The sequence below is a fragment of the Cicer arietinum genome, chromosome 1 (assembly GCF_000331145.2).
Source record: "Cicer arietinum cultivar CDC Frontier isolate Library 1 chromosome 1, Cicar.CDCFrontier_v2.0, whole genome shotgun sequence".
In the NCBI taxonomy this organism is placed as follows: Eukaryota; Viridiplantae; Streptophyta; class Magnoliopsida; order Fabales; family Fabaceae; genus Cicer; species Cicer arietinum.
The window spans coordinates 34,605,656-34,618,495 of record NC_021160.2 but is presented as its reverse complement, the minus strand read 5'-3'; the positions used below and the strand labels follow the sequence as shown (position 1 = coordinate 34,618,495).

The following is a 12,840-nucleotide window of genomic DNA, read 5'->3' as shown; positions in this document are numbered from 1 at the left end:
AAAGAGTGTGTTGCATGGCTTGGAAGCCAATTGGGAATGCCTTGGCTGTTATTGATGTTATGGGAAAGTATGGTATATGGGACAATGTTATTCCTTCATCTATGAAGTCCCCAACTGAGGATATACCTTTGCAGGGAAAGAACGGTAATGGGTTTCTTTTGTTTGATGAGGAGGATCAGGACAATAGTGTTAGTGGGAGCTTGAGTGATCTTGGTGAAAATAGTAATGGTGAGTTTGAGCCACCGTCTAGCAGAAAAAGATTGCGCAAACATTCCTTGAGCAAGGAAAATTTGGATGAGGATGGAGAAGATGAAATGGATCTATATCCCAAGGTTGAGCCTCACAAGAAAAGGAACCGGTCGGTCAAGGAAAATTTGGATAATGTGAATGTGGGATTTAGAAGCACAATGGTAACATCTAAAACAAAAATGCAGGATGCATTTCAACCAGGAGTCACTCCAGTGCAGCCTGGAAAAAGGCGCTTCTTATGCTACAATATGCTTGGAAGTATAACCACTGTCGAACATGAGGGATATTCTCATATTGAGGTAAAACATGAGAAGTGAACCATATATAATTGAAGCTTAAATTTATCTCCTTGCGGTTGAGTTATATCATCAATTCTATAGCACATGTTAATGTGTTGACATGTCTTTGTTACAGATTGATTTTCATGATACTGGAAGCAGTCCTCGAGTTCCATCAATGACTGACCATTTTGGATTTACGATGGCTGCTATGAATGAGAATGGAAGCGTCTTCGCAAATCCTTGCAAGGGGGAGAAGAACATGAGCACCCTCATGTATCGCCCATTTAGTAGCTGGGCTAGTAATAGCGAGGTCAGATTTCGCGCTTATACTAGAAGCATTTTTTTAAGGAAGAAAATTATATGTTGAAGAGATATGTAATTACACCACCGTTCAAATTTACATGGTTACATAAGGACTAGAAACATTTTAGTTTGTGCTATAGTAACAGCGTGCATGATATGAAATTTTCACTGCATGCTCACTTTGTTGAATTTTTTTGCAGTGGTCTATGCGCTTTGAAGGTGAAGAAGTAAAGGTTGTTGCACTTGGTGCTTCTTGGGTGGCAGCAGTAACTAGTTTTAACTATCTTCGCATCTTTACTGAGGGTGGTATGCAGGTTTGTTGCACATTCACAGCTTATTTGAATGCCTTTTCACTTTCAATAACTGAATACCAGAAGCACCCTTAGATGTTGTAAAAGAACAGTGGGTTTTTAACGTGTAGAGAAGTATGTACTTGCTAGCCTCTCATCTGAAGCTTAAATTTGTGTTTACACATGCGATAAGAGAGAATCTGTAGATGTTTATGGTAGTTATCTTTAAGTATTTGCACATTACTGAATCTAATGCATTGCAGAGACATGTTATTTCGCTAGATGGGCCAGTGGTGACTGCATCAGGTTTCAAGGATAAGCTTGCAGTTGTCATTCATGCTTCTGATTGCCTTTCCTCAAATGACCAGGTTGGTTCAGCATTCATGGAAACTGTTGCTATTAAAGTGTGCTATGTAATTTGACCTTTTGAAAAGATTATCATAGTACCAGAGCATACTCATCTGTTTTATTTTTACCAAAAACTCATTTGGTTATAAAGCACTAAATGATGTCATTTCTTCTTGACTAGATATTGTGTTTGTAAACATGCAGGTATTAGAGTTTAGGTTATTTAATATACAACATGGGACCCAACCCCTTCGAGGTCGCTTGCCGTTAACTCCTGGTTCCTATCTAAGTTGGTTTGGATTTAGTGAAGAAGGCCAATTGTATTCTTACGATTCCAAGGTATTAATTGTGTTTACACTAAAGTTTTGATATTTTTGTATTTATTTCATTCTTTCTTATGAATGCATAATGTTATACCAGCTGATGTTGTAAGTATAATATGCAGGGTGTGCTAAGATTATATACAAGCCAATTTGGTGGTAGCTGGCTCCCAGTCTTCAGGTTCGATATTCGATCAACCACTTGCATTGCATTAATCGAATGTGCCCGATATTCTTCTTATGCCTTGACTTGTACTGATTTGTTTTGTTAAACTTTCAATGCAGTGCTATTAAAGAGAAGAAGTCAGATGAAAACTATTGGATGGTGGGTTTGAATACAAACAAGTTAGTTTGTGTAGTATGCAAAAAGCCTGAATCCTTCCCACAGGTATAAGTAGGTATTTCACAGTTTGATGTATTCCCATTTTCTCCTTTGTGTATGACTAAAACACCAATTGCTATTTCAGGTGGTGCCTAAACCAATTCTCACTTTAATGAATCTTTCATTTCCACTCGCTTCCTCTGATTTGGGATCTGAAGCCCTTGAAAACGAGTTTATGATGAACAGCATGCATCTCTTTGAGGTTTGTTCTTCTCTTCAAATCTAATCATCATTGTTTTGGTAATGTCTATTCAGCTTTCCAAGCATCTCTGAAGTTTTATGTTTTTCGCTTAAAATTGGCTCTAACTTGACTTTGAACTGTTTTTATCATTTCTGTTAGAAGCTAAGTTACTAAATATTTGACATGCAGATTCAGAAAAAAATGGAAGAAATGGTTAATGCTGGTTTGGATGCTAGTTTACTTGATGATGATGCTTTCAATTTGGAAGCAGCACAAGATAGATGCATATTAAGGCTTATAGCATCCTGCTGCAACAGTGAGTTCCTGCGTCATCTCTGTCTGACTCCCTTTGTGTAACCTGAATTGTAAAACTGAAAAGTAGTCATATCTCACCAATATTTCAGGTGATAAACTTGTGAGAGCTACTGAACTTGTAAAGCTTTTGTCTCTGGAGAAATCAATGAAAGGTGCAATAAAACTTGTTACTGCTCTAAAGCTTCCAAATTTGGCCGAAAAATTCAGCAGCATATTGGAGGTAAGCCTTCTATATTTTAACAATTTAATACGGTACTGAAAGGATATGAATTCACTGTCATCTTTACCTTGTAATCCCTGCTGTGTTTAAAACAGGAAAGGCTACTTAATGAAGTTAAAAAGGCTACGGAAACCGATCTCAAAGAGAACAGTTTTGCCCCCATTACATTTACATCTGATACTTTACCTAGCGGAAGCAAGGCCTCAACTCAGATTGAAGCACCAAAATTATCTGCACCGTTGTTTACAAAGAAAAATAAAACACAAGAGGCAGGTAAAGATGGAAATAATAAGACTGCAATGGTTAATGGAAGTGTGAAGGTAAAACAGACAGTTGGGGATGAAACAAGTGACAAGAAGGGTAAGGAGGAAGTGCAATCTCCTCCTCATCCACATAGTTCTTCTATAAAATCGACAAATAAGCATGGAGTTAACAAGTCAGAGCCTAGTTTGGTGCCATCAACTACTAGACCGTCGAATCCATTTTTGAAGTCCTCAATCAAATGAAGATATTTAATAAGTTTTAATGACAGTTGTCATCTAGTTTATCCAAGGCGGGATCCTCTCCATTTTTCAAAAGAAATAGAGTTCCAATACTAATATTTTGGGTATATAAAGCTTAATTATATACAATATTATCACCCTCTTGTGAAATGAATTTTTATACACCAAATTCTAGTAATTGATTTTGAGCAAATGGAGAGATCCCAACTTGTTCAGTAGAAGATCAAATGTCGAGATAAGGTGTTTTTATGGAGGAGGTTTGCTTCTTATTTATATGTATGATATGGTGGTAGTCTTTTATATAGAGATTACTATTAGGAAGCTAAAGAAATTATTTGATGGGGATCAATGAAACGGCTGGGTTCATGCCACCACCATGATGGATCAATTTATGAAGCAATAAAGTCTTGATGAAATGGAAAAATCCTTTGTATATTGCCAAAGAGTCTTGGTTGAAGTTCACCAAAAAATAAATGATGTTTGTGATTGACAAAGATGCTTTTCAGCTATTATATCAAAATTGATGTCTGAGATCAAAATGGTCATTTCATTGTGAACTTGTGAGACACGTGTGGGTTATTAACTGTAAATTTAGCTTTGATAAATATTAACTAATTGAAAGATTATCCTTTGGACTTCTTATGGACTAAAAAACCTACATTTTTTGAATTTATCTGTATGGATTGACCAATCTAAGTCTGATTTGTCTACATTGATCAATCTACATTTTTTTAGATGTGTATTTTATGAAATAAAGACTTGATATTTTTTTTAATAAATTTTGTACTTTTGGATTGGCCAATTGGAACAATGTCTAGGTTAAGTAATCTAGACATTCATACATCAAATTGTTATTGTGACATTTCAATACGAAGGATTATTATTTAGTTTTATGTGCTTCATTTTTCTAATATGATTAGTTGGTGGATTATAATTTTCACGCACATCAATTTGATCCAGAGTAATTTTGTAAAAAACTTTAGTTATCTTGAGTTCTAATTGGAACAATGAAAGTTTCTATAACAATTGACTATAGTTATTAAACTAAACGTCTCAACTTTAGATACCAAATCAGAAGTAGTTTGTTCTATGAATGAATATGCATGAATTGACTAATTTGGACGATGTCTTGATCGACTAATCTAGAGATGTAAAACTCATTAAACATAATGGAGATATATCATTGAACATAATCGAGAGATATCATCGAACATAATGGAGACGTCACCCTACAATTTTTATCTATTCACAAGTACCAAAGATCAAACTTTGACCCTCTTAAAGGATATGAACCCCTTCCACTCATACCAACTCATGTTGGTTATATGATTCGTTTTAATACATCAAATCACCATTTTCTTTGTGAAAAACATTGTATTTTTATTTTCTAAAATTTGTGTTAATTTATTCTTTATGAGAAAATGTTCTTTTTGAGTTTCGAAAAGGGTTGAGTCGCGGACTAGGTCGCTCTCTTTAAGACTTTCTGAGGCACTGCCCAAGTTGTGCAAGGCAGACTATCAACCACGAAGTCCCCATGATAAAACAACTCAGATACACTGTATCGGAGTTCTACTATACCCTAGAAAACGGTTCTAAAATTACACTCTCAATATGACAGTTGAATGACTGTCACTTGTAATATGGTACTAAAACCACTCGAAAGAAAGAGAATAAGTGAGAAATAAAGGGGGGGAAACAGAGAAAAGCGTCACATGTAAAGAAAGGGGGAGAGCCCTCTATTTATATAGAAAATCTACAACTAAATCAGATAAAATCATGCGATCCATCAGAATGTGTGCTCCAAATTCTTGACCACAAAAACGTGCGCTCCAAGTTCTTGACCACAAAAACGTGCGCTCCAAACTTCTCTAGGATTTTGACCGAGAAATAATTGATGCGTGAGCCCAAATATTAGGGTTTGACCGGACACATAAATGCATGAATTCAAAAAAGAAGTCTGGATCAGATGTTGAATGTTGACTCGGTAGAGGGCAAAACCAGAAACATATGACAACTCATGACATATCCAGATCTACATATGTGACTTCCCACATATTGCAAAACAAGATAACCACAAGCTACAAAACGGTGTAAAAATTATGATAAACTAAGTATATACTTTATACGAATTTGCGACTAATAACAATTGTAGTAATTCTTTTATAAGTGAACCATCGATCGCTGAAAAGTTGCCCAGTAGGTTTGGATATTCACAACAATGTTTACATAAAAAATATATAAATAAATAAAACATGCAGATTATCATTAAACTTTTTGTATTGAGTCATGAACTTGTACTATTATTTGAATATATATTAACATATATTTTTATATTGATTGGATGTAAAGTTGTTGAGATATATTTTAAAAAATTTAAACACAAATTATAAAATTTGACTGTTCAATCTAATCTAATTAATTACACTTTGAAATTTTAAATACAAATTCTACAATCTAATAGTTTGATATAATCTAATTAGTCAAACAATGAAATTTTAAACATAAATTATAGGATCCAACTGTTTTATCTAATCTAATTAGTCATACTTTCAAATTTTAAACACAAATTCTAAGATCGAGTCGTTCGATCTAATAAAATTAGTCACATTTTGAAATTTTAAACACAAATTCTACGATCCAACCGTTCGATTTGTTCTAATTAGTCACACATTGAAATTTTAAACATGAATTCTACAATCCAACAGTTCAATCTAATCTAATTAGTCACACTTTCTAATTTTAAACACAAATTTTACGATCCAACCATTTGATCTAAGCTAATACTTTGAAATTTTAAACATATAATAGGGTCCAACTAATCGATCTAATCTAATTAGTCAAATTTTGAAAATTTAAACACTAATTCTACGATTCAACCGTTCAATCTAATTTAATTAGCCGCACTTTGAAATTTGAAACATAAATTCTAGGATCCAGCAATGAGATATATTCTAATTACTCACACTTTCAAATTTGAAACACAAATTCTATGATCCAAGCGTTCCATGAAATCTAATTAGTAACACTTTCAAATTTTAAACATAATTAATACGAATCAACTGTTCGAACTAATCTAAGTTGACACACTTTCAAATTTTAAACAAAATAATTAGTCACACTTTGAAATTTTAAACACATATTCTACAATCCAACCGCTCAATCTAATCTTATTAGTCACACTTTGAAAGTTTAAACATAAATTATGCGATCCAACCATTCGATATAATCTAACTAGTCACACTTTTAAAATTTAAAACAAATTCTACGATCCAACCGTTCGATCTAATTTTATTAGTCATCAATTTGAAATTTTAGACACCAATTCTACGATCCTATTGTTCAATCTAGTCTAATTAGTCACACTTTTAAATTTTAAACAAAAATTGTAGGATCCAACTATTGAGACAAAATCCCAAATTAGTGTTTTGGTGTAAACAAACAAAGGTTAATTAAGACTCTAATTATGATTTTAAATGATGTGTTAATTTAACATGTGCTTTTGAGTGTAATAATCCAATATAAATATTAAGCAATGCAAGAAAAATCAGTTTAAAGAAAAAGCAAAAAATGAACAAACAAAACCAAGAACGTTCTTGACAATGATCTCCAAAATATTAACATTGATCTCCAAAATGTTAACATCAATCTCAAGAATGTTAACATCAATCTCCAAAATATTAACATCATTCTCCAGCATGTTAACAATCAATCTCCAGCATGTGGACATCATTCTCTAGCCTATTAGCACGAATCAAAGACAATTTTGATCTGAATACATTAAGCACATCTCTGAGATGTCTGTGCACATAAGCAAAAGATCATAAATCACAATCAAGAATGGGAAGCTACAGAACAACTATTATTAACGCATAAGCAAAACGCATGATGTTCAAGTCAATAACATTCCTGGTTCAAAAAGTTTGATCTTTAGTCAAATCTAACACATGACAGCTGTACCATTTCCAACGGTCATATTAGCTGTCATGAACCTCTTGGAAGCCTATAAAAGGAACTCCAAGCTCAAGGAAAAATCATAACTTCAAGTGCTAAGAAATTCATCACTTACATTCATACACTCGAAAGTCTCTCATCCATCAAAAGAATCGGTGTTATTCATATTTGAATCTCTTGTTATTATTTTACTGAATCTTTTGTAAAGAATATAACCTCAAACAAGTGTTGAGATTACTCAGATTCTGCCAAACACTTTAAATCATTATTGTGTAAACTCAAGACTATAGGTGTTGGTGTGCTCGTGGATCCTCAGTACCCAGTTACCCTCAATTAGATTAATGATCAACTTAGGGTTTTATTTATGAATTTTATTTAATCTCCCTTCCTTATTGCCATGTTGTTGTCATAATGGAACTTTTGTATTTGAAAAAAACTATTTTTGGTTGGTTGTTTATTATGTAGTTAATTATGACTTTTGTCGTTTGTGTTACGACATGGTATTTTTATTAATTTGTTTTGAAAAATAATAATAATAATAATAATAATAATAATAATAATAATAATAATAATAATAATAATAATACACCCACACTGTTAAAAATCGGGGTGTTATAAAGGTCATCCCAGAGGTGAATATTAATTCCACATCTCTAATATCATAAACATTAGTGGTGTGAGAATATACCAACAACACTTTCTTATCTTCAGCAGTAGTGTATATTTTAAACATAGCACGATCATAACAGGCATTGCGCGAGGCACCAGTTTCTATCCACCATCCATTTGATCCACCAACAATGTTGATTTCAATTATCATATAAATGAATTGTTGTTCTATCAAGTTAGCTTGTTGAGCAGAGCTTTGCTTGTTCCTACGCTTGCGTTTCATATGTACTTTTTTTCCCACATCTAAAGTAGAAAAATGGGGGATTAGGGTCATTTCTAGGAGGTGGTTGTTGCCTTATAATTGAAACTTTTGAGGGTTTCCATTCTTGTTGTTGTTCTTGGTAGTGTGATTCTGATTCTCAAGTTGTTTGTCGATTGACTTCAGACCCGCTCTGATGAATTTCTTCTTATTGTCATATGTAACAAGAACTTCATCTTTCTGGTCTTGCTTACGAGATTCTTCCTCAATTATGAAGTGGGTTACCAGAATTTCCAGAGAGATTTTTTTTTTTTTTTTATATATATATGCTTAAGAGAATTTTTAAAATCTTTTCAAGCAGGGGACAGTTTGTCAATAATAACAACAATTTGAAATTGTTCATTTAAAGACATACCTTCAGAGATGATCTCATGAGTTATTTTTTTTTGTATTTCATGGGACTGAGGTTCCAGTGATTTGTCATCTAATATTTGTGGTAGCGGCTAACAACATATTTTTTGGCTCTAGCTTGCTCAGTATGATATTTCTTCTTTAGAGCATCCTAAACTTGTTTAGCAGTATTGCTGGAACTCTAGTAATCATACAGATCATCAACAAGTCCATTAAGAATATAATTCTTACATAAGTAATCATTATGTTTCCATTTGGTTAATTCAACAGTCTTCTTATCCTTTTCTGTTTGTTCACCTGTTTCTGGAACAACATGAATGTCATATCCTTTAGAACGTTGGCAGCATTTTTCATGGTTAAGAAAAATAACATCTTTTGTTGCCATAGTTTGAAGTGACATCCCTCAAACTAAAAGGTCGTTGGTAGACATGGCATAATGAAACATCTTAAAATTATTTTTGAGTTTCGAAAACTATTTCAAAATCAATTTATGTCATCGAAGATATTACTAGGTTGAGTCATGGACTAAGTCGCTCTCTTTAAGATGTTTTGCGACACTGCCAAAATTGTGCAAGGCATATTATCGACCACGAATTCCCCATGATAAAACAACTCAGACACACTATATCGGAGTTGCAATGCGCCATAGAAAATCGTTCTAGAATTACACCATCAATATGGAAGTTAATAATGGCCACTCGTAATGTATACAGTAATAATGACCACTCAAAAGAAAGAAAATAAGGTGAAGGGGAAAGAGAGAATTAGAGAAAAGTCTCGGATTTTCAGAGAACTTTTTGTGTGTTTTTCTAACTGAGTAGAGTCATCTATTTATAGAGAAACTCAACAACTGAAGGAGATAGAATTATGCGACCCATCAAAGCAAATTGATGTACAAATTCAAGGAAGAAATTGAGATGTTGAATGTTGACTTCGTTGAGGGCAGACACGTGTACAATTATCAATCAGAGAAAAACGGTGTACCCCTTCACAAAATCGGTGTACCCCTTAGACACATTAAAATTGTCATACCTCAATCTTATAAACACTACTAGTGTGTGTCATCCCTCCTATGTAGGACTTCCTTATTTTTTCAATTCATATCGACTAGCTTTCATTATTATCACCATCATTTTCAACAATCTATTATTATTATTATTATCATCATCATCATCATCATCATCATTTCCAACACTGATTTTATACTTGAAATTGCCAACTCCAAGGGTTGTGCCTGGCAAGTTGGTACGGTAGCAAGTGGAATCAAATGAGCATTTAACTCAACAACCAACCCAACATACTATAAATTGAAAATGAGTACTCTATCATAACCGTGTGATCGTTATTTAAAGGTTCACATTCAATCTCATCTTTTGTAGTAAGAAATAACAATAAACATCTTTTTTTTACAACAACCGTTTGATTCATCACAACGGTTGACAATAAATTGATTCATCACAACGGTTGACAATCAATTTCGATCTACAATCACAACTATAAAGTCATCATCGCAAGACTAGGTATACATAGCTCCTACAAATGACCCGCAATAGTTACTCACTTGCAACACGCCATTGATGCGTCATATAAAAAACAATACTCAAAATTAATACAATTTTTTTAAAATATTTTATAAATCATCTATCTTAATTACAAAATTTTCTATATAAATTTTTCATTTTAATTAATAATTTTTATTTAAAATATCAAACTTTTTAACTATGCGTGCAAATATTTTTGAAAACAAAACCGTGAATATAAATCAAACAATTATTATTTATTGTTTTTAAACTCAATTAATATATTTTTTTCATGATAAAACTCATTCAATATTGACAATTGACTATTGTAAAGATGTATCAGATCAAGATTAACATTTATGTCTATTATATTTTTTAAAATATTATAATTAATATTGTTATTCATATTATTATTATTATTATTATTATTATTATTATTATTATTATTATTATTATTATTATTATTATTATATCAAACAAATTAAAAATTCTACTTCTATTAAAGAATTCAAACACTTATTTAAAACTAATTATTTCTTTCTTTGTCTGCGCGCGATATTTGATGTTAATCAAACGTCATTTTCGTTTTTTAATTATTAATCACAATTGAGAATCTCTGACCACATAACTATGCTAAACACATTTTGTTATTAATCATTATTGTATTTTTGAGAAAAAACATAAAAGTTGTTAGAAAAATTTTCACTATAAATTCTATCCCTTTTACCACAATATAAACACATAAACACGACCAAATAAAAACATCATAATCAACAACAATAATAAAATATCGAAAAGTAATTCAAAGGAAAGGATTAGAAGATTTTCAGATTATTCATATCTTTTATTTAGTTTCTATTTTTTTCTTCAATGGATCAAAACATTGCTTCCCATAATAATCAAATTCTAATTGTTTTTTAGTTTAACAATTAATCAACTTAATGATTAACTCATTGCAATATTTTCAATTTTTTATTTAGTTACAAAACATGAAGCGAACACTTTCATTTTTCAATAGCAATCTACTTATTTCTTTTGCTGTCCTATGTACATTTTATTTGTATTGAATTTCTTATAAAATAAGTAAATAACTACAATAATTTCAATTCTTAATGGCTCATAGATACATTTCATTTAATAGTATATAAGTAAAAAAAAATTCAATTACTTTAACTTTGTCAAATATTTACTTCTAATTTACACCCATTACATAAATGCACTGTTTATTTATGTTTCTATAGGATTATGGAGAATAATGGGTAAGATTTGCAAGATATTTTGAAGATGTATTAGGAGATATATAAAATTTCATTCACTACTTTAGCAACTCACACTATGTAACATTCGATAAAGATTTTAGCAACTCATTATTAACACACGGTTGAAGACGTCTCACACAATTTTATAAATGACTTGGTTATCAACAATTATATTTCAACTATGTAGGAAACAATAGGTTCAATTAATAATTAGAACCATTGTCGTGAACTTCAATCTCATTCCATTATATCATAGTCAGAGCACAAATAAACACCACACAATCTACTTTGAAGTGACTCTTTCAGATTTTCAAATTACTACAAATGTCAGAATTGATCAAGTATTATTAACTATGTTATAATTATAAATTCTACAACCTTCTGTTAATAAATTTTAATTCTTTGTTATTTGCGTATACATAAATACTGCATATCGATTTTGTTCAATACGTTACAAAAAACAATTCGACAACCTTGTTCTCTCAAGATACGACGCTGAAAAAATAATTTGTTCACTCATCACTAGGGATCGGCCATCAAGATGCACCAAAATTGGATTGAGTTGGCAACAATTACGTTCTATGAATCGGTTTAATTCTGAAAATAAAATTCGTTTAAGTTTGTCAAATAATATACAAGTCAAATGTGTCATGTTTTTAAAATTGAACTTTAGATATTTTGAAAATTATATTTTAAATTTGTTTTCTCGTATTTAATTTTTTCTATCAATTATCAAGAATTTGTATTTTTGTTCTCTCATTAAAAATCAAATTAATTATTGTTTCCTAACTGAAGTATTACTATTTGCACGCTCTCTCCTTCTAATTACTAAAACTGCGGTTCAACATTTTATATTTAAATATTAAAAACATTTGTTTACAACAAATTTTCAAAGGTTAATATTGTATTATTATTACACCAAATTATATTATTATTAAAAGTTTGGTTTAATATTTTTTTCAAACAAAATTGCAATAAGTCACAAACAGGTTGCCCTTCTCCAATCTCGAGCATCCACTTATTTAATTATTATATCAACAGCTTTAGAAGGTACTTCACTAGGACAAATCTTATCTTTGCTTATACTAAACGCCACCTATTTTTAATTGACTTTTTCTATTTTTAGTTCACAACAATTGCCCTTAGCATTTGTCATAAAAAGGTGCTTCACTAGGACAAATCTTATCTTTGCCTATACTAAATGCCACTTATTTTTAATTAACTTTTTCTATTTTTAGTTAATAACAAATACCCTTAATAGCATTTCTCATAAAATAAATGGTAAAATAAAGTTACTAGTCCACCTCAGCAACCAACTCCGACGTGTCAGCTTAGTTATCCTCGTCAGACCACTACCGGTAGACAGTTCCTTTTCACCAAATCAACGAAGGGAGAAGTTAGACCACAGTTCCTTTTCACCAAATCAATGAAGAAGGGAG

General features: G+C 31.6%; 1 protein-coding gene across 1 annotated transcript in view; it reads left to right on the top strand.

The window, feature by feature from the left end:
• LOC101508348 (protein ENHANCER OF LHP1 1) overlaps positions 1–3,949 on the top strand; it is a 5,886-nt gene extending 1,937 nt beyond the window's left edge. Inside the window, exons 3-13 of the mRNA XM_073364878.1 lie at positions 5–548; positions 664–840; positions 1,034–1,147; positions 1,387–1,491; positions 1,676–1,810; positions 1,917–1,972; positions 2,077–2,179; positions 2,259–2,375; positions 2,544–2,670; positions 2,759–2,889; positions 2,985–3,949. Coding sequence (XP_073220979.1) covers positions 5–548; positions 664–840; positions 1,034–1,147; positions 1,387–1,491; positions 1,676–1,810; positions 1,917–1,972; positions 2,077–2,179; positions 2,259–2,375; positions 2,544–2,670; positions 2,759–2,889; positions 2,985–3,395 — 2,020 coding nt within the window. The 3' untranslated portion in view covers positions 3,396–3,949. The remainder of the gene's footprint in view (positions 1–4; positions 549–663; positions 841–1,033; positions 1,148–1,386; positions 1,492–1,675; positions 1,811–1,916; positions 1,973–2,076; positions 2,180–2,258; positions 2,376–2,543; positions 2,671–2,758; positions 2,890–2,984) is intronic.
• The last annotated feature ends 8,891 nt before the right edge of the window (positions 3,950–12,840 follow it).